Consider the following 20,625-nt stretch of genomic DNA (forward strand, 5'->3'; position numbering starts at 1 on the left):
TGCACGAGTCTAATCCATTTGTGCCTGTTTGACAGCTGACACCTTTGGGAGGCCTCAGCGTCAAAATCCAAAATGATCAAATCTGATGAACAAATTTCTTATGTCAGCAGAGGGCGTATCCTCATTAAGCAAGTGAGGGTCCTCCACCTTCCTGCCAGACTCCTCATGCTTGTCCAGTGGGAGCAAGATTTGGAAAGCAGGGTGAAGTGAAAGCATTGATGCATTGAAAACCTGTCTGTGCATTTATTTGGCATGCACCAGGCAGCAGCACCATGTTTTTTTGTTGTTGTTGTTGTTGTTTTGGTTGAGTTCATTTATTTGCAGAGCAGGCCCAGTTTCTTCTGACTGGGCACTACAGTGCTCATTTAATTTAATTTCCCAGGATTCTGTCATCAAGGCTGGCTGCATTTGATACGATGGAGTGTTCTGTCAGGCTGTTGGCTGTGCTGTCAGAGGCAGCCTATAAATACACAGTGTGCTTCTGCATTTCCCTATCTCTCACTCTGTAAGAGGAAATGGGCTTGCGATTAGCACTGGGAGGAACTTGTGAAATGACACAGCTGTACTGTAAAAAACCACACCATCCCACGGACTCTGCTGCCAGAGGAACTCACCAGGCAGCACTGACAGACCCGAGAGCAGGATTGCCCAAGCCATGGAGCGAGAACCGATGCGCATACGGGAGGGCTACTTGGTTAAGAAGGTAAATGGGTACTTTTGGACTGAGTGGGAGAGAAAACTAACTCTGAACAGGTTGGGAAGATGTAGGGAAACATACTGCGAAATCGTGGCAAAGAGGTTACAAGAAACAGCTACAGTTGTACTTAACTGGGTTAAACATCAAAGAAGAATAGTGAGATTAAAGAGGTCACATCACCTTGGTCTCCCGGCACATCCATTCTTTGGGAAGGAGGTTGCTGCTCCACAGTAACCTCTATTCTGGAGTCTGCTGTGGTACAGCCCATAGGATAAAGCCTTTATTTTTATTTAAATCCACAGTGGCTTCCATTGGCAGAGCAACTACAAGGGGAAAGAAATGGTGGTCAGAAAAATAACAGCAAATGTTTAACTGCATAGTAGGATGGGTGTGGTGGTGCTATGTTCCCCTTGAAACACAAACTGTAGTTATTTTAGCATCAGTCAGACATTCCCTGGAAGCTCATATCTTCCCTGGGCATCATGGGAAGAGTGATTCATTGAACAAAATTTGTGATTTATTGATGCAGGGCAGCATGTTTAATACCTGGAAGCCAATGTGGGTTGTGCTCTTAGAAGACGGAATTGAATTCTACAAGCGGAAGGCTGATAACAGTCCCAAAGGGATGATCCCACTAAAAGGAAGCTCTATTCACAGCCCATGCCAAGATTTTGGCAAAAGAATGGTAAGTACTTTTCCTATAAAAAGAATTGACAGTATACTTGTACTTCTGGAAGCACTGAAAAGGCAAAAGGCTGGTGGCTGCAAATCCCTTGCACTCATCCTAGTGGCAATTCTCACTTGCCTTAGGAGGTCACAAGCAGGGTTGGAATTGTGTATTATTTGAATTCAGGACACTACAAGAGGACTAATTCAGAAAGCATTAGGGGAGTTGGTTGGTTTTTATTAAATTTGTGAGTCTCTCAGAGGGCAGAACTTGGTGTGAAGACATTTTGCAGCTGAATGGCAACAACTCCTGTATTAAATATAAATGTAATTGCCACAGAATAAAGCTGGGGGGAAATGCTTTGTGAGCAGGAGAAGCATTTCTTTATCGTCAAGGAACAACTGCCTTGCTCAAACAGGAAGGAGATAAATGCTGTGGCACACATATTTTGTTACAGGGTCCCTGAAAAATAATTGTTGGTAAAACAGGATTTCTCATATGAGCAAAGAATCATATCATTAGTCATTTATTATTTTGTCAACTCAGTTTCATCAAATAGGCATCACATCCCCAGGAATTCCTCTGACAAAGGGGTCCGCCAGAATCTAGAACATTATCCTACCACAGTTTAAAGAAATTTACCACAAGGATGCCTGACTAAAGGTAGAAGTCTCTGTGAGAGTATTAGAAAAATAGGAAGGGTGAGAGACTGCTGAGAGAAGAAACTTCACTTTTTCATATGAGTAAAGTGAGGATAATTAAACTTGTCCTTAGGTTTTCTAGTAAGTGGAATCAGGGTCCCTTGTGTCTCTCGTTTGAAAGCTCAGAGCACATCACCAACATGCTTTGTTTACTACACCAACTGCAAAATGCAGGTGCTAAGGGCAAAAGAAGCAATCTTGGATTTGTGAAGCACAGATAAAGGCTCAGAAGGGGCTGCAACTGCATATTTTGAGATTATATTTCAAAATGCATTCACCTCTGTTCACTGTCCTTGATTTGATGTTTGATCAGTGTTTAATGTAACATAAATTCTGATATTCTTCAGCTTTGTTCCATTTCACCCACGGAGAAAACATGGTTTTCTTGTGGATAGCATTATCATATTTGATTGCTCATAGTTTAATTTGGGAGAGATTAATCTATCTAAAATGTTGGTATTTAGTTTAGTCTAATGGTCTAATTTTCTCAAAAGCACAATCAGATATACATCATAAGAGGGAGGCTTGGTCACATCTAGGACTGGAGACTCAACCTTTTTGCCAATTTGAGAAGTAGCCTGGAAGTCTATTTGGCTTACTGCTCTAACTTTGTAAATGCTAAAAAGAAAGAACTTTGCCAGTCTTCTCCATGTGTTGAAAATGAAAACTTTTCTTTAGCATTTCACTGTATGTTGCTTCTCAGCTCTTTGAGAAGACTGATTTTTTCCTTTGGTAATAAATCTCATCGATGCTTTGGTATTTCATTCTGTTCATCTGGAATGTTAGCTTGACTGTTGAATATTGGGATTTGGATGGCTTGGTCTGTTTGCTTTTCTCATGCACTGTACATTGGTTTTCAGAACGTAGGTTTTTCTTTCTACATGACAGAAAAGGTGAGAACCGCTGGAAATATGAACAATATCGGATAAGAAAAGGTTACTTTTCTGTCTGAGATGGATTTTTGAGGACTTGTTGCTTTGTAAGTTTGAAATGTATCTTCCATGAAATTCAGTTGGACTTCTGCACAATTTCAGGGTGTCAGAATTTTTTCCTGTTGGCCATAGTCTGGAAAATGCTTGTCAGGGATGTTCAGAAATGCATTATTTACAAACATGGGCTTCAGCAGACTTATTTGGCGAGTTGATTTCACTGATGTTAATTTGCTGCTCTTTCCCAGTAGCCTTTGCTTTCCTCGCCCTCATCAAGTCATGCTCTTGGCATATGGCTTAGCTTGGCATTTTTAGACACTTACTGAGTCAGAACTTCTGGTATTTACTATAACACAGCTCCAGAACAAGTTAGTGTCACTCATGGGGAACTATATTTTAGAGGAAGTTGAAACATGTGTAATTAGATCCAGATTTTCCATCCAGAAGATCACCAGATGGAAATGAGTTCAAACAGTGTGAACTTTGTTGGATGGTTTTGGAGGTTTGGTTTTTTGTTTTGTTTTGTTTTGTTTTTTTCCAGGTTGTTGTTATTTTTTTCTGTTTACAACTACCTCTAGATGATCTATTCCTATTTTTGGGAAATACAGTCTTTCCATTGTTGCTAGTGTCTTTTGATAGGTGATCCTAAGGTGTAGGCAAGGGTTGGATATACCATCTACCTACTAGGCCGCAAAAATACTCAGGTACTCTCCCAGTGTATGACTTTTTTTCCCTATGTGAGTCAGTAGCTGAATATGATGTGGAGTATTTTTCCTCCTTCAAATTGTTCACATGTCTCTAAACATTAAAACAAATTTACATCCATTGCAAGCCTGCAGGGGCTGGGTGCTTCTGATGCATTAGGGTTTTAATTTTTATGTTTTTCAAATCCTGTACTGCTTTAGTGTATAAATCTAAAACTCCATATTTAGAGCATGTTAGCTACTGTTCTCACATTTTGGTCAGACCCAATGAATCCTCTAGGCCTAAAGCTCAAGGACACCTCACTGTTTCAAGGCCCCAAAAGTATAAACAAAAGTGAGTTGAGGGAGAAGCAAACTGGGTGTAAATGACTTCATTACTGAAGCTGTAATTGGCAGATTAACCCCTGATATATAAATGGACCAAACTTACATCTGTCTGAAAAACTCGTGACCATTTTGGGTGTAGCCTCTCAGAGACTTCTGACTGCCCAAGGTGCTGTTCAAGGCCTTTAATAAATACCTGCTTTTATTCTCCTAATCTTGTCTAGCCTCTGTTCCAGACAGCCACTCCAAGGAATCACTTCAGTGTAGCCCTGGTTTCATGCCTGAGATGTTTTGGTTTTCTGAAATTCTTTTTCCTGGGAATTTTCTGTAAACAAGAGACATGTTTTTGTAACTGTAACTTTGTTTTCATTCCTTTTCTTAAGAGGGACTTCTTCTTGATGTCCCTCTGGTCTGACCAATGTGATTGAAGAATTTTGTCTTTGTTTCACCAATCGAATTGGTCTGTGTAGGATAGTATAAAAAAGAGACACATCCCAAAAATAAAAGAGTCATTTTCAGCCTTCTGAAGCTCAGAGTATGTGTCATTGTGGTGTAAAACAGTTTCACTTCAGCCTTTCAGCTGTGTTGATCTTCCCAGCAAAATTTAGAATCAACAGCTATATTGGTGCCACACGCCTTGGGTGTGCTGATGATGTCAGGATCTGTCACAGTGAAGTAACAAAAGGATTCAGTTATGTGCACTTTCATGGTTCATGGTTTTCTTCAGTGCTTGTTCATGGTTTTCTTCCGAGTTTCTATAATTTTACTGTGTCTCCAAGGAGCTTTCCATAGTCCTTAGGGCATAGGTAGGCTGTATGTTGTGGTGGTACTAGCTTAATTGTGCCAGATTTGCTACACCAAAGTAAGTAAATGAATAAATAAAAAACAACAAACCTCTCATAATTTATCATTCCAGTTTGTCTTCAAGCTCACTGTGGCCAAGCAGCAGGACCACTTTTTCCAAGCTGCCTACCTGGAGGAGAGAGATGCCTGGGTGAGGGATATCAAGAAAGCAATTCATCACATAGATGGAGGCCAAAGGTTTGCCAGAAAATCCACAAGAAAGTCTATCAGGTTGCCTGAAACAATCAATCTGAGGTTTGTTCTCATAGCTCTGCTCCCCCATTTACTTCCAACTGCAGTCAGTGTGTCAGAAATGTAACCTTGGTCAGGAAGAACAATGAGCCTATCTGTCCGTGGATTCTCTCACAGCCCTTTCTGGAAGACTGAAAATTTCAGTTTATACAGTGTGTCAGAAATGAGCTAGCAATCAGAACTGGGAAGCTCTTTTTTAATATACTATAATTTACCAAAACATGCCTATTTATCAAAGGTTTTTGCTGATAAAGATGTTTCTGGGCATACTGCAGTGCAAGAGGATGTGGCAGCCAAAGTGTGACTCTTCCGGGAAAAAGCATTTTATAGAGTAAATCATTTATTGCAAAAATATTTTAGACCTTTAATTTGCTCTCCAAAGAAATGCTGATGTTAGCCCAGTTTTTGGGATGGTGAGGTGACTGTGGTGCCTACCAAAGAACATGAAGCTGGTAAAGGGAGAAGAAGAGATAAAGGGAAGCAATCTGTTAGTACTTTTAAAAATCAAGGATGACTTCTGTCTCTGGGCTGTAAATACCAAGATAAAAATGAGCCTGACTCTTTTACTTCTTGTAAGACAGTAAAACCACACGGGGCCAAGATCACCTGAGAACATGCAGGCTTTGGGACAGGGACAGGTTTTCTGCTCAGCCCAGGATCTTTGGGTGAACACAGAGCAGAGCAGTGAACCTCCTCCTGGGGCTGTGGGGCCCTGTGAAGGTGCCTCAGCAGTGGGTGTTCCTCTCTTCACGCTATAGTCACCACAAGCAGTCGCAGAACCACAGGGAGATGTGGTGAGAAGCCCTTGGTGTACTCCACCCCTCTGCTCCCACAGCTGTGAGCCAATGCAGTGAGACCTCCAGGCTTTGCATCTTGAATTTTTCAAGACATGCAGGAGATGAAACTACAGCTCTACAGAGAGCCACGTGCCAACAAAACACGAAGCCCCCATGAATGAGAGTGATACTGTTGTACAAACTGGCAAAATCTTTTTATGTGCTAAAAGTTTCTGTGGTTCTTTTTATGCACAGTGCTTTGTACCTCTCAATGAAAGATCCTGAAAAGGGAATAAAAGAGTTGAAGCTGGAAAAAGATAAAAGAGTGTTCAATCACTGCTTTACAGGTAAGGAGCTCCTGTCCCTCTATTCCATACAATAAAGGGAGCACAGAGTTGAAAAACTAAAGAGGTGAAACAGCTCTAAGCTCTGTAAAGCACAGAGAAGTTTGACAGTGACGACCCAGGAGATGCTCAAAGGATGTATCTTGGAAAAGGGTTTGGTTATGGCCATGTTAAACAAAGGAGAAGGATGAAATTTAAGAATTATTCCATTCTGAAGTTTTCATCACTGAACAGTTTCCCCCTCTAATTCCTGTGTCTCTCCAAGTCAAATCTGTGTTTGTGCTCAAAACCACACACATGCAGCATTAGAGGACATTGTTTAACGGTGGACATGGCACTGTTGTGTTAATGGTTGAACTGATGATCCTGGAGGTCTTTTCCAACCTTAGTGATTCTGTGATTCTATGAAAGTCACTCTCTTCCCCAAAGCATTATGTTAGTTGCATAGCAGCCTGGAAGGCCACCTTTTCCAGGCTGCCTTTTCCAGGCTTGGCTATCACCCCCAGTCCCTGGCTTTGAGGTTTGTCAGCTCAGCCCTTTGTCGGCTCGATATTTTCTGAGCCTTGGGAAGAACTCAGCAATTCTCAGGCTCAGAAAATATCGAGCCCACAGCCCTGCATCCCCTCCCAGCCATCTTCTCCCTCAAGAATGGTGCTTTTGAGCTGTCCTGGCTCCTGCCATCAGCTGGAAAGGCTGTGCCTCACTGCATGGCCAGGAACCTTCCTAGATGAGCTCCCCATGTTGTTGCTAAGAACATTTTTTTCAGGAGATTGATGAATACATGGATTAGGCTTGTTTCCCATGTACTTTTAGGCTTCTTCATGTCTGTCTTGGCTTGTGGCTGATACTTAGTTCCTTTTTAACCAGGCACCTGTGTGATTGACTGGCTGGTGTCCAGCAGCTCCGTCCGAAATCGCAGGGAAGGTCTCCTGCTTGCCTCTTCCCTCCTGAGTGAAGGCTACCTCCAGCCTGCTGGGGATACATCCAAGGCAGCTGCTGAGGGGCTGTCAGACACCCCCTTCCTAGACCTCAGTGATGCCTACTATTACTTTGTGAGCGTTGTATTCTGGTTTGTTATTGTCTCAGACTCACTGCTGTGCTGCTTTTATCATGCTTCTTGTTGGGCTTCTTAAATCCTGGAGGAAAGATTGTACAGAGATGGAGAAATCTATCTTAATTGTCTTTTTTTCCTGTGATACTCAGAATGAACCTGCTCACTTTAATTGTTGTAACCAGGGCAGGTTTTTTTCTGGCACTTTTCTAAGTGTAAATTAAGTGCTGAGACAAAGCTGGGTTCCTGTTAACTTAGACTTTGTTCCTGATTACTGTACTGGTGACCACAATTTAGCCATCTGTTTCCCTGTTGATTCACTGGAAGAGATGACAGTAATTCACTATCACAGGGCTTCACAGAGTGGCAGAAGCTACAAATCCATTTTTGTGCAGAGCTACCAAATCTGACTCAATGTGAGGGTACACACACACAGCTTGCCTGTTAGAAAAGAAGTAAAAATTCTTAATATCCCCCAGGAACTTGTTCTGGGTGTCATATGCAGCCTTCTTCATTTACTACTTCATATTCTGTGGGCTGATTTGAAGAACTTGAAATATCACAATCAAATACTGTTTGAAAGATATCTGGCTTATGGACTTAGGCTAGCAAAAAAATATGCCTTCCATAAAGTGAAAACAAGTAAATTGGTATTACAATTCTATTTATATTTACCACATGGAATCACTTGGCTTCAGCAAAATGACTCTCCCACTACTCATTTGTTTTCTTAAATGTGTTTGTGCTAGGGAGACTTTACCTGTTCAGCAAGGACACTGCTGGTAAAGGCAGACTTGTGGCCTCTTGGGATGCTTCTTGTAGCAGCCTATGTGTACCTGCTTGCTTTTGGATTATTTCAGTTTGATTCAATACCAGTGTGGTGTGAGGAGGCCACAACAAGTCAATGTCTGACTTGGTATCATAGAAGTGTAGTCTCACCTCACACTGAAATGTGTCCATGGTGATTTGGAGAGCTCCACAACTTCACTGGGAGCCTTTCCAGAAGAGGTTAGATTATTTAACAATAACCATAACAACAGCAAAACAGCAGCAACAACAACAATAATAACATTCTCTTTGGGGTGGCAAAAAAACAGGGTGGAGGGAAGCCAAAAGAATCCAGATTGGTACATGTACATAAGCATGCAGCAACTGTGTAACTTCTGTAACATTTCTCTTGTGGTCTTGCAGCCAGACAGTGGATTTTTCTGTGAGGGTTATTCCAGTGATGATGATGTGGTCCTAAAGGAAGAATTCAGAGGTACAATTGTCAAACAAGGATGTTTGCTGAAACAGGTCAGTGTTGCCCATGCTCTATCCTGTCACTTAAAATGATGTTACACGGGTGCAAGATTACTCTTTTACACTTTAAAAACTTTGGGTAAGAGAGAAACTACCCTATGGCATCTCCACACTTGGCAGGTTTCATCTCTGTCCCTCTTGCCTTTGCACAAGGAACACTTGCTGCAGCATGACAGCAGGACTCTGGACAAATATTGCAAGGTTTATTGCTCTTACCACAGAATAAAACAGTTGATAGCTTTAATTAGGAAAGAGTCCTAACACAGGAGATGTGACAAGTCACTGGTACAATGCAAAACTGAACTCAGGCAAAAAGCTGCCACTCCTGTGTCCCTCTGGACACAAATGGATTCAGTTGCTAGTTTTCATGGACTTTTTCAGCATGCTTGAGCAAAGGAGTTGTTTCAGTCACTAATGTTTGATGTGTAATACAGAAGATAACTGGATACCTTCATTTCCAGCAAAACTTTAAGCAATACAGTCAATGTCATGTTTCCAAGGCCATTGCAAGTAGATATTAGTGAACTGAAGGCAAAATCAGGATTCTTCAACGAATAAAATGGGTCAGCTGGAAGGGACCTGCAACAATCCTCTGGTCCAACGGCCTGATCACTGGCTGACCAAGGGTTAAAGCACACTGTTAACGGTTTTGTTGTCCAAAAGCTTCTTAGACATTGACAGACATGGTGCACTGACCACCTCTCTAGGTAACCTGTTGCAGTGTTTGACCACCCTCTCTCTGAAGAAATGTTTCCTAATATTGAGTCTGAACCTGCACTGTTAAAATAGTCCTTGAGGGCCTAAGAACTTTTTGGTGGTGCTCACATGTATTTCTCTTGCTTAATCAGTTTACTCAAAAGCAATGGAAGAAATAAGACCCACACCTTGCTGCTCTTCTACTCTTTCACGTTCATATCAACCTAGTTAGTTAAGAGCTTCTGTGCAAACAGTAGCTAATTGAGAAACTTGTATTTTGAAATGCCAGAGGAAGTGACTCAAGACAATCTTCCACCAGTGTTTTTCTGCACTTGGTCACCCTCAGTGACTCGTGGGGTCATTGCTTGGAATGGTCACTGCCTCTGCTGAAAATGCTTTCAGCGGGTCTAAACCTCCCACACCCATCCTTTTCAGTCATGAAAACAAGCCATGAGGCATCTATGTCCTTATTTCTGCCTGAGCTTCTCAGCCATGAGTCCTCCAGGGTGTTGAAGCTAGATAAGCATTTTTTTGTTGTTATCTTTGCAGGGACAGAAAGACTTTCAGCTCATCCTTGCCAATAATTCAAGGTACCTTCCTGCAAGGCACTTTGCAGCCATGTGTTCTAGCAAGCAGTTAAACCCAGCTCCCACAGACTTCACATGAATGTCATAACTACCACACTGTGTGATATGTTCAGGGCAATCTCCCATGTTGAAGCACCTATGCTTTTCACACACACACACACACAAAAAAAAAAAAAAAAAAAAAAAAAAAAAAAAAAAAAAAAGAGAGAGAGAGAGAGAGAGAGAAAGCAGTTTGACAGTCCAGTTCTTGTGCAAAAGATTGGAATGTAGAAAAGGCCGATTCAAGTCCTACTCCAGTGAGTATTTCCTGTCCAGAACATTCAGTTTTTTCCCCTGTTGTATTTGCCTGTCCTTTCGTGTGTGGGTAAGATTTGCATGCAGGCAAAGCAGCTCTGTGACATTTGTGGTTTGGAATTTTCCTAGGGACACCGGAGAAAGAACTGGAAAGTGAGAAAGTTCGTTTTAAGAGATGATCCTGCATATCTTCATTATTATGATCCTGCTGGAGTAAGAGAGATTCGGTTTCTTTCCCTGTTTGTTTTGAATCCAGTGCCTTGTAGTAGTACCTGAATGGAATATTTGCATGAGAATGTGACAGGGAAGATCAGGCAGGACAGTGGGACTGTTTGTTCTCACATGGCCTAGCCATCCTCTGGAAAAGCAGAGTGAAGGATAGTTTCTGGGGCTGTGGAGTCAGGGTGGCAAGTGCCACCCTGGGGAACAAGTAACACTGAACTGTATTTTCACCTCTTATCTGTGATTAATTAGAATTAATGTGTGCTCTCACTTGATCAAAAGAAATTAGGTCCTAAGTGCAAATGAACACAATCGAGTAATTTGGCAGTTTATCTTTGAGGTATTTGCCATGCCAGGCTGAGATATGGCATCCTATTTCTTGTGTATTTCTAATGGGCCCATCCCCATGCTAAATACTCTGCAGATCCTGAATTTTAAATCACAAGAGATTCCCTGTTTGTTAGTAAGCCTTTCCCTTCCCAAGCCCCCAGCCCTCCATGTCACATACAGACTGAAGACCCCCTGTTCTCTCAGGTGAGACACACTAAGTAATCAAATGGTATTGTTTCCATTCTGGAAATGTAGCCATATATTTCCATGCTGCTGGTTTCAGAAGTGTTGCATTTCATTTTGATTTCATGTCCTCCCCAGGGAGAAGAACCACTGGGAGCAATTCACCTGAGAGGCTGCGTGGTGACAGCAGTGGAAGATATGCCAGACAGTAAGGAACTATAACAAATGAGCTCTCTAATAAGATTTTGGTACACCCCCCCTTTAATCTGCCAAAAATCACAAGTGTTTTCTATTCCAAAGCAATCTCTGTACAATAATTCAGTAACTCTAGTAACTGGTCTATCTTGCTGTCTGAATTACTGGGGAAGGGTACCGTGGTAAAGGTAGCAATAGGGAATCTTGTGTATTGTCAGTACTTTAGGGAAGGCTGGTCAAAAGGATGACACAAACCCTGTGTTAGGATAACTTTAGGCAAAGCAAGCTGAGTTTGATCTCTTTAGTTAATGAATTTGGGATGGAAGCTTCATGTTATGCTGACAAATTGTTATTGTCCACCTTCTCTTCCCTCCCAAAGCTAGAAGTTGTGGGAACAGAAAAAGTGTTGCTGCAAGGACCAAGAATCATTAATTTAATGCATTCTCCTCTCCACAAGAGAGGCTGGCTATCATATCCAGCAACAAAGTTTGTTGGCATCTCAGAAAAGAGACAGATGGATGTGACATAAACTCAAATAGCTTGTTTTTGTAGCTGGCAAGGCATAGGAGGGTTTGGGGAACACAATCTGTCTGCAGGATTGCAGATCCTTCCATGAGTTGAGACCAGCAAACCAGAGACATCTGAAGGTGAAATGTGCAGAATTCATGAGTGGTTTCTCTGAGAGAGAGACTCATCTCTTGGACCCAATCTTTGTGAAGGCCTGATCAGGCTCAGCTGTAGAAAGAAAGGAGGAAATATCCCCTTACAGCATGTAAAGGAGGAAATATCGAAAGTATAAGACTTCTTTTCTCACATAGCTGACCTTCTTATTTTTTCCCTGTAGCCAAGAAGCATGATGATGACAACATCCTCTTTGAAATCATCACAGCCAGTGAAATCCACTATTACTTGCAAGCAGCCTCATCCACAGAGCGTACAGAGTGGATCAAAGCAATCCAGTCAGTTGCTAGGACTGGTAAATGAAGATGATCTTCCAACAAGAAGACAGACAAATTAAGTTAGTCACTCTAAACAGAATTTAGCATTTCACCAAGAGAAAGCAGCATCATCCCAAAGGGCTTGTGCGTTGGGGTTGAGGACTGGATAGAAGTTTCAATTCTATAGCAGGCACTAACAAACTAACATTTTTCCACTTGTGTTATGGTAATATTTTACTAAACTAGAACATAGAACATGCCATATTAGTGTGTGTTGCTTAGAGTAATCAGTCCACCTTGGGAATGTTGTACCTGTTGCCACAGCTGATAGTGGGAATCTCACCATTAACAGAGCACAGTCATGTCACTGACAGAGAGGACCTCAGTTAATCACCCTCTTCAGCCTGTGATGTGTTTCAAGATCTTCATGTATTTCAGTCTTCTCCAGACAATTTTTATACTTTCTTCTTTACCAGATCTTGTTGCTGCTTGTTCACTTGTACAAATAATGCCATAGATATAAGGAAAAGAAGTCAACTCACTTGGAAACCTTTATAATCTGTCAGCATTAAGGGAGGGAAAAATGCAGACAACTGTGGAAACACCATGTGGAACCAAGTATAACTCCATGACAGCAGTATGAGGAAAAGCCTCTTCCCACAGTATTTCAAACACAAAGCAACCTCACTTCAAACTCCCTATCACCCAGTTTTAAACCTTGCAAAGTTTCTCCACAAGAATCTGCCCTGGGACCATTGTTTCCCTTTATTTAGGTCTACAAAGCAGATGCTGAGTTGTCAGGTACTGTACTCGATTTGAACTAAGAACCTTGCAGGAGAAGGGAAAGGATGCATGGGTTGGTTACTTGAACTATTGATTCAAGTGGTTTCAATTACATTTTCCTTTTTTAGCCTCCAGCAACGTACTCAGTCCTTGATTCTGTGCCTTAGTAATATAAGAGAAACCTTGTGCTTGTAACTGAAATAAATGTTTTTATTTGATAGGGTCAGTTTACCTGATTAATCCTTACATTTTTCTCTGACTGTATAACAAACAAACTTCTAAGTCTTGAACTCTAAGGAGGAGTTGAAAATCAAGTTAATATCAGATTGTGCATCTAGGCTGTTCCTGGTCATGTAAGACTGATGCTTGAGTGAAGGAAACTTCAAAAACTTTAAAACTCTGTTCCTAGATCTAAGAAGGTATCTTATCTTTAAGAATTCTTAGATCTCTTCTATCTAAAAATAAATGCATAGCTAAATCTTCTCTTCAGTTGTGCTTAATTACACCTGTAGCTGAGCTAATGAGCCTGAAGCCCTGTTGCCTTGCATTACTTTATAAGAAAACACAGTCTTGCAGCAGCAGCAGCAGGTTGAGACACTGCATCATCACGTCCTCTTGAGTTGGCCAGCAGAAATCAGCTTCTGGCAGACATTTCCTGTCTCTCATGCAAGCTGATGGGATCGCTGAAGTCTGAGGTGTCATTCTGAGGAAGGAAGACTCATGGTAAAAAATACCCACTGTTTGGTCAGCCTGCTTTCTTGATAATTGCCGCTTCTTGCTGCTTATTTTTTCCTTTCAGAGCTCACTAACCCAAAAATACCCCACACGACCAAACAATAGAAACTTGTCCAGCTCACCAAAGGAGGGATGCGACTGCCGCAATTTAATAAAACTAAAATGTTTGACCAGTCTATGACCTCATCATCTTGACTTGTGCCCAGTCCAAGGTACAGCTGTCCACCTAGGAGTGGTGTTTTCTCAGGCAGAGGATGATAGTCAGTATATTTGTGGAAGAGCTTATGTTTGTACCATCCTATATGGATGGAGTCTGTAATCCCATGGGCAGTGCTTCAGAAGACACATTTCAAGGGTTTGTAGGTGCCTCTGCTTCTTTGCAGCAGTGAGAAGATCTCATCCAAGGGAATTCAGCATTAAAAAGCAATTCCATGTCTATTAGAGATGATGAGGCCAGCCCAGTAACTCAGAAGGCATGGAAGAGGCACAGATCCTGAATACTGCCACAAAGAAGAGAGACAGCTTTGTGCAAGGAACTGCTATAAAAAAAGGGAGGAAACAGAAGACCAGACCCACATGTGTCATGCTTCCTCTAACTTTCACCCTCTAACTATTTAAATCACAAGGCTACTAGGCCCTCAGCAATTATTACACTAATAACAGTTTCTTTTTCACTTATAAAAAAAGAACTAGTCTAAAGGACAACAAAGTAAACAAACCACTGTGGATAAGGATTGTATTTATAATTTTCAGTCACTGAAAGACTCGTATAATATAATCTCATATAAATATCCTCTTAAGTTCATGTTCATCTCGCCACAGTTTGCACTGAGCAATCTTTCCTTCCCTGGAACACTGCCTAAGTACTTGCTACAGTCAGGGTCAGAGTTTTGGGAATGTTGACTAACCATGTACCCATTAAAACACCCACACAAACACAGTGCTCCTACTTCCACTTTAAAATGAAGTTTAAAAGGAAATGGTATGAAGCAAACCACAAACACAGATGCTGCGAAATAATAACCTCAGCCCAACAAGCTTCCAGCTACAGGTGTTAGTACTTCTTATAATCCAACTGACAACACATATGGAGGTAGTTTGGACTTTATATGTCTCTAGCATTTTTTTTCAAAGAGCTGTTTGCTTTCCCTGCTCCAAAGCTTTCTTCTGAAGGGTAAGGTGATATAACTTTGTTGATAGGTGCAGTTATTTTGGTACTTTTCTTTGCAGTGTGCTGTCTTTGCTTTTTATTTGAAAGAATAGTTAACAGAAAGTCTAAAAAGTTTATTGAAAATGTGTTTTATTAATAGAACAGTTTACTTGGTAATATTTAATTTAAATTTGTTTGTAAAGACAAAAAAACTCTTTAAGGCCTCTGAGGTATCTAACCTTTACTGTCAAACCTGTCTTTTAGAAAAGTTTGTATCTTCATTTCTTCTTGCAATATTACACATAGCTCCTCTGTGCAGTAGTACCTCCTCTTCTGTCTTTGGCTTAGACTTCACTTTATTACAAATGTTACAAAGCATCCATTTCCCTCTCTCCCCTAATTTGTTCTCAAATATTCTAAGTTATTTTAAGTTTAAACTACTTGCTTCACAGGGCTCTTGATTAGTGCTTTTCACTGTTTGAAGTGTGCCTCCATTTGTTCTGATTTCAAGGTTGGGCAACACTGAAATCCAGAAAAAAAAATTCCTTAAATAGTTTTTGGTGGGAGCTAGAAATGTTTAAGTAGGGTGGGAGATTTTGGGGGAGGGCAGTAGGGTGGGAACAGGTTGGGTTTTCTGGGTTTTCTTTTTCAGTTTGTACCTTTTAAAACTGTAGGAGACTATAGGAGGAACTTGAAAAAGCAAAATGAGAAGATAAGAGAGTCCTCTGCAGGTTGTTGGTATTTCTGGGGGTGCCTTCAGCTTGTGTTTTGAAAAGTGCATGTGGTTGGTTTTTTTTTTGTGACCTGTGATCTTCTCATTGATGTATAGAGACTTTTCTGTGCTCGGGGTGAACTCTGACTGAAAACAAGATTCTTCTTTTATTGTTATTCATCAGACTTCTTGAAATAGAACTTCTTATTTGGCTTCAAAATAAGGTTGGGGGGGATTTTTGATCAGAACATAGCACTTCCTGCTTTGCATTTAGAGCCAAAACTGTGGCTTTCCATATTTGTTTCTGGTTCTTGTAGATTGCTTAATTTTTTTTCCTTCCAGTTTGGTAAAAGGGAGAGTAAGACTGTTTGAAAGGTGAGTAAAATGCTGCTTTTCATGTTTCATTGGCCTGTATGTTAAATGTAATGAGCTACAGTAAAACTCTTCACTTTCCTGCAATGGACTCTGCCTTTCTTTTAAGATGGCAATGTCTTTTCCTCCTTTTCTTCAACTCATTAAAAGATGACTGAGCAGGAGGGAGGAAAATAATCAAAGGGAAATCCTGATAAAACTGATGGAATATTGCTTCCAGCACTTGAAAGGGAGAGAAATGATCTTAGTATTTTTTTAAAATTTGCCTTCAGTATGTCTTTCACCAAAATTTTGACTATTAATAAACTAGAGTGATCAAGGGAGAGGAAAGAGACCTGGGAATTGATTAGTTTAATTTAAAAAATCCCAAACAACTGGACACCCTAATCTTCCTACATCCTCAAACTCTGATATAAAAAGGACATTGAGAACTTTCTTCTTAGAGTATTGCCATTAACCCTCTCTATCAAACATACTAGAACTGCCTATTGCACAATAATAGAGTATCAGTTATGTAAATCAGTGTATGATCAGTGTTTTCATGTACCTCCTTCCATATCATAAGGAAAAGACTGAAAATCCTTTCTTATTAAGCAAAGTATGTGCAAAGAAAATCAAGAAATCATCTCTTTTGTCCTCCATTGCTTTTGCTATATGTGCATGTAGGTATCCTGCTTTTGGAAGCTTAAATTGCTGTGTTTCTCAAGTGTATGATGGTTAACATACAGTAACAGAATCAATGCACATGTGTGAGATATTTCTGAATAATGGTAAGAGTTATTTATATCAGGCCTTAAGCACTCTCATGCAATTTTTTGCTAAAAGGAAGTATTTCGTGGTTCTGGTATGCAACTGGTAAAATAAGATTGGTTTGTTGGTTTGGGTTTCTCTTAATATTTTACTTAAAGGAACCGTTTCTTCCCTAAGTTACATCTACAATTTTCCCTTTCTTCTTTTCTGCCCTCCCCCACATCCTTCTTCTTATAACTATTTCGACCTAAACATCCTAAAAGACAGCTTGTGTTTCTGCTTTTAGGCAGGGTGAATCATGGATGACAGAACATAAATGCTTGGTGTCATTGTAGAATTGCTACAACGTACCATGTGTCCTTTAGTCACCCCCTTAGAACAGTAAAAACTTCCTCTCATCTCCGCATACTTGTGAGCTGTACACAGACATGTAGCTGCTCTGTGGCTATTGGGTGCTGTTGTAAAGTCCTTATTTTGTTATAAGGTTCTTAGTGTTGTTATCTCTAAGTACACACATTGATGAGCTGCATGTTAAAATTACTTCAAAGAGCACTATGACTTGGTGAAATAAATTGTCTTGTTCAAAACCAAAGGTGCAATAGAAAAGCCTATTTAGTCTGGTCAGCCACACCAGGTGACTTCAGGCATGTTTTTGTCGTTTGCTATGCTGTTAAATGGATATATAGTGTACCTGGTGAAACCTAGGTGTTAGGATATCCCAGATGTATTTGTTCAGCGCTCTTGTTCTTTAGCAACACGATGGAGAAGTAGAGGAAACTATTGAAAATATTCCCTCAATGGAACAGACAAGAAAGCTCCTAGGGGGTACTGTAAAATTTCACTTATTAGTTGCTAGATACTACTGCAAAAAAAAAGCCCAAACTTTGTCTTTCTCGGCTTTTCCTTTTTCCCCACCTACGGATTAAAGGTTTAAGGTGGTTGGTTTGTTTGATTGAAGTTTTCTCTCTGTTCCCAGCTTGCTCAACCTATACCTTTCGTTCAAGTCTTCAAGTTGAATCTTCCAATAGGCAGCTGGCAGCACCTTTTGGTTTCAGCATTCTGAGACCACAGAAGTGTTTAAAAGCAGTATTTGGTGCTATGACTGATACATTATCTCATGGCCACTGGTGTCCTGTGGCATCTGGAGAAGCCTTTGTGCATAACTCAAACCTCAGCAACAAAACCATGCAGTCAGCACCCCTGGATTGGCAAACAGCAGCTCCTTCAGCACTTCATGTTTTTAAGGACTGTGCATTAAAACCAACACGTGTAGTTTTAACAACATTTTTAAACGTGAGTCAAAACCAGCTGATGTTGTACCTAATTTGCATGCTCTAGCAGGCTGGGTTTTATTATCCTCTGGCTTTGTAAATCCATAGTTGCTGGGCTGGGCAGTGCTGGACGAGGTGATTCTGAGGAGTTGGGGGAGACTGCAGCAAACTGTGCCAGTACATAGAACTATCCTCTTGGGTTTCATCTTGGTAGGATGGGTTTCATCTTTCCTCCAGGATCTTTGAGTTTGCACTCCATCACCTCCCTCCTTCTTCCTTTTCCACCCACAGTTGTAGCCTGGGTTTTTTGGTTTACCAGAATAGCAGAAGTGGGTCTAGCCCTAAGCACTGAGGCCTGAACCCCTGCCAGCCCCCAACACTCAATTCTTAGTGTGGTGCTGACCAGAAGCTGCTGCTGACTTAAGGTGTTAAATGCAGCAGGTGATTTCATCTGTGGTTTTGGAGATGGACTTTCCTGAACAAGCAATATGGTGAAAAACAATTTCCAAGTGTCAACATCCTCTTGGGAACCCAATATAACTTATCCCAAGTTCATTTGGAGGGAAAGTCAAAAAACTAACACCACTACTACCTAAGTCCTCCGAGCTGGATGCTTTTATTGTCTTCAGGTCAGCTCTGGTGGGCTGAAACAGCTGATCCTAGTCCTGTGCTCAACTGTTCTGTCTTCAGTTGGGCTAAATTTGTCACTTGGTACCTTCCAAAGATGATCAGGATAAAGATATGATTATCTGCACGTTTCTGCCTGTTGGCAGAAACACTTGACAAAATTAGCCTTGAAATCCAAGTGGTCTGATTTATAGTCTGTGGTGATTAAATACCTCGTGTACGCTTTTTCATTCAGTCTGTTAATGGCAATGGCCCAAAGCCACATCCTGCACCATGATGAAATAAAGCCACACTGTCAGCTAGTTGCTTCAAAAATGGAACACTGCAACAGTGAGTAGTTGCAAGGAAGGTTGTAACACCAAGAGGTGTCATTAAAAACCCCACAGGTGGTTTTCAAGATGCAGAAATAAAATTCTGATCTGGAGGGCCCTTCAGCTGAGCTTCAGTGCTGGTCTTTTTGATATCCAGCTGTGCAGTAGTTCACAGGGTTTTGTGCAGGAGGGAAGCATTTGTTCTCATCCTCTGGCTGGTTGCACAGTTGTGTGGGCAGAAGACATTTGCAAACACCTCTGTGCACACAAATTTCATGTGCTTTCTCCCAAGGGCTCTGTATCCTAGGAAAGGCAGGTGGGTAGGGAAGTGAAGGGCAGCAAGGCCAGGTGGCTGAATGGGAAGCCTTGGTGATGGATGCCTCAGGCCCCTTTCTGCAGCAAGTGGGCGTAAAAAGGCCATGGGAATGTGGTGGGAAGCTCAGTGGGGTTTGCAAAAGTAGAACTTTGCACTTCAGCAGAAGCATATGGGTAAGAGGTAAGCACTGGGGTGGAAAAAGGGTTTTTCCCAAGGTGTGAGGGTAGCTCATGCATGCCCTCAGTGGTGTGGGCTTTACATGTGTGCTCTTAGCTGCTGAGGATGCTCTCTGGGGAAGGACACCCACATGTGAGTGCTAATTTAGACATGGGTGCAATTCTTCCTATTCAGTTCTTTTCTTCCTATTCTTCAGTGGCTTCTGTTGGCAGGCAGAAGGGGCAAGAGATAACCCAAAGCAGGTGGTGCAAGGAGTGCACCACTGGATGCTGCTGGGGTGTCTCTAAAGGGAAGAGAACACATCCATCCTGCAGCAGAGACGGTGCAGGGCCAGAGAGGAGTAGAACAGATTACCAAAACTCATGTAATAAAATCTGCAGAGGGAATTAAAACCCTTAAAGAAAGGAGTCAGAGTAGGGAGAGGAAGAAAACATGGTTTTTATGAGGATTTGTACTTAAATTTTTTTTTCCTCAGTTATAGATTTTTCACAAGAAATTGACATCACTCTTACTCCGGCTTTAAAGCTGCAGGCCTTGTGTAACTGCAGAGCTGCAATGTTTAATTCTTTGTGTTTAACGAGGCTCAGCCACCTGATCTGAACAGAGGCAGAGACACAACAGATCCTGGGGACTCTTAATGCTCATCTAAGAATGAGGAAAAGCTACAGCTAAGTGCACAGTGAAGAAATTGTTTAGGATTCATACCTGAATATTATTCCATTTACAAACTGTAAGACAAATACATGAGAACTTACAGCATAGGGGGATGAAAGGAGCAGGAACAGGGGATAAATGTCAGGGAGTTACAGACTGGAGATAACAGGGGAGGATGGATGAGAAAGATGGACTACATCCATTATTGTACAGTTTCCCTATGATTAAAAAAAAATGGGCAGTTTTGAAGTGATGAGAATGTATTGCTAGTATTGTTTTCTTCTTGATTAAGTTAGATTCACTTTTTGCACTTCTAGCTCTCTTCCCCTGAAGTCTTTCTATAGAAAATTGGTGTGAGATTGATGACTGAATTTTTCAGGAATGCCTTAAGCAACGGAGATCTTCCCAGCATTTTTAAATTTATTTTATTCTTTAGTGTAAAAGAGGTAGGGAAAGGTGATATTCAGAACAGTAGTAAACTGATTTTATGATTACATTGAGTAATATGACAGGCAGCTCCTGTTTTACTAGCATCAGTTTTTAAGGTTGGTGCCAAAAATCAGTGCTGGTAAAGCAACACCTGTGGGATGGAAGATCAGCAAACAGTAAAAAAAAAAGTTTCTCAATGTGTTTTAATCTATGAAAACACATCAAGTTGATTTACCTCATAGGGTTATCTGAGTTACTTTGTGGGCCCTCGTGCTGCTGCTACAATTTTTACTTCTTGTCAAA

General features: G+C 41.1%; 1 protein-coding gene across 3 annotated transcripts; it reads left to right on the plus strand.

Moving 5' to 3' along the window:
• Positions 1-518: 518 nt before the first annotated feature.
• PLEK (pleckstrin) lies at positions 519-13,301 on the plus strand. Of its 3 annotated transcripts, none has more exons than XM_066316494.1 (9): positions 519-703; positions 1,227-1,382; positions 4,939-5,120; positions 6,149-6,240; positions 7,105-7,289; positions 8,480-8,584; positions 10,297-10,380; positions 11,041-11,150; positions 11,942-12,173. In XM_066316494.1, the coding sequence occupies exons 1-8, from the start codon at positions 656-658 to the stop codon at positions 11,122-11,124; spliced, it is 936 nt and encodes a 311-aa protein (XP_066172591.1). In that variant the 5' UTR covers positions 519-655; the 3' UTR covers positions 11,125-11,150; positions 11,942-12,173. The 3 variants fall into 3 exon arrangements, with proteins under 3 accessions (XP_066172591.1, XP_066172590.1, XP_066172589.1); XM_066316492.1 differs by having other exon boundaries at positions 523-703; positions 11,041-11,110; positions 11,942-13,301; XM_066316493.1 differs by lacking the exon at positions 10,297-10,380 and having other exon boundaries at positions 521-703; positions 11,041-11,110; positions 11,942-13,301.
• Positions 13,302-20,625: the final 7,324 nt, after the last annotated feature.

The sequence above is a fragment of the Sylvia atricapilla genome, chromosome 3 (genome assembly GCF_009819655.1).
Source record: "Sylvia atricapilla isolate bSylAtr1 chromosome 3, bSylAtr1.pri, whole genome shotgun sequence".
NCBI lineage: Eukaryota > Metazoa > Chordata > Aves > Passeriformes > Sylviidae > Sylvia > Sylvia atricapilla.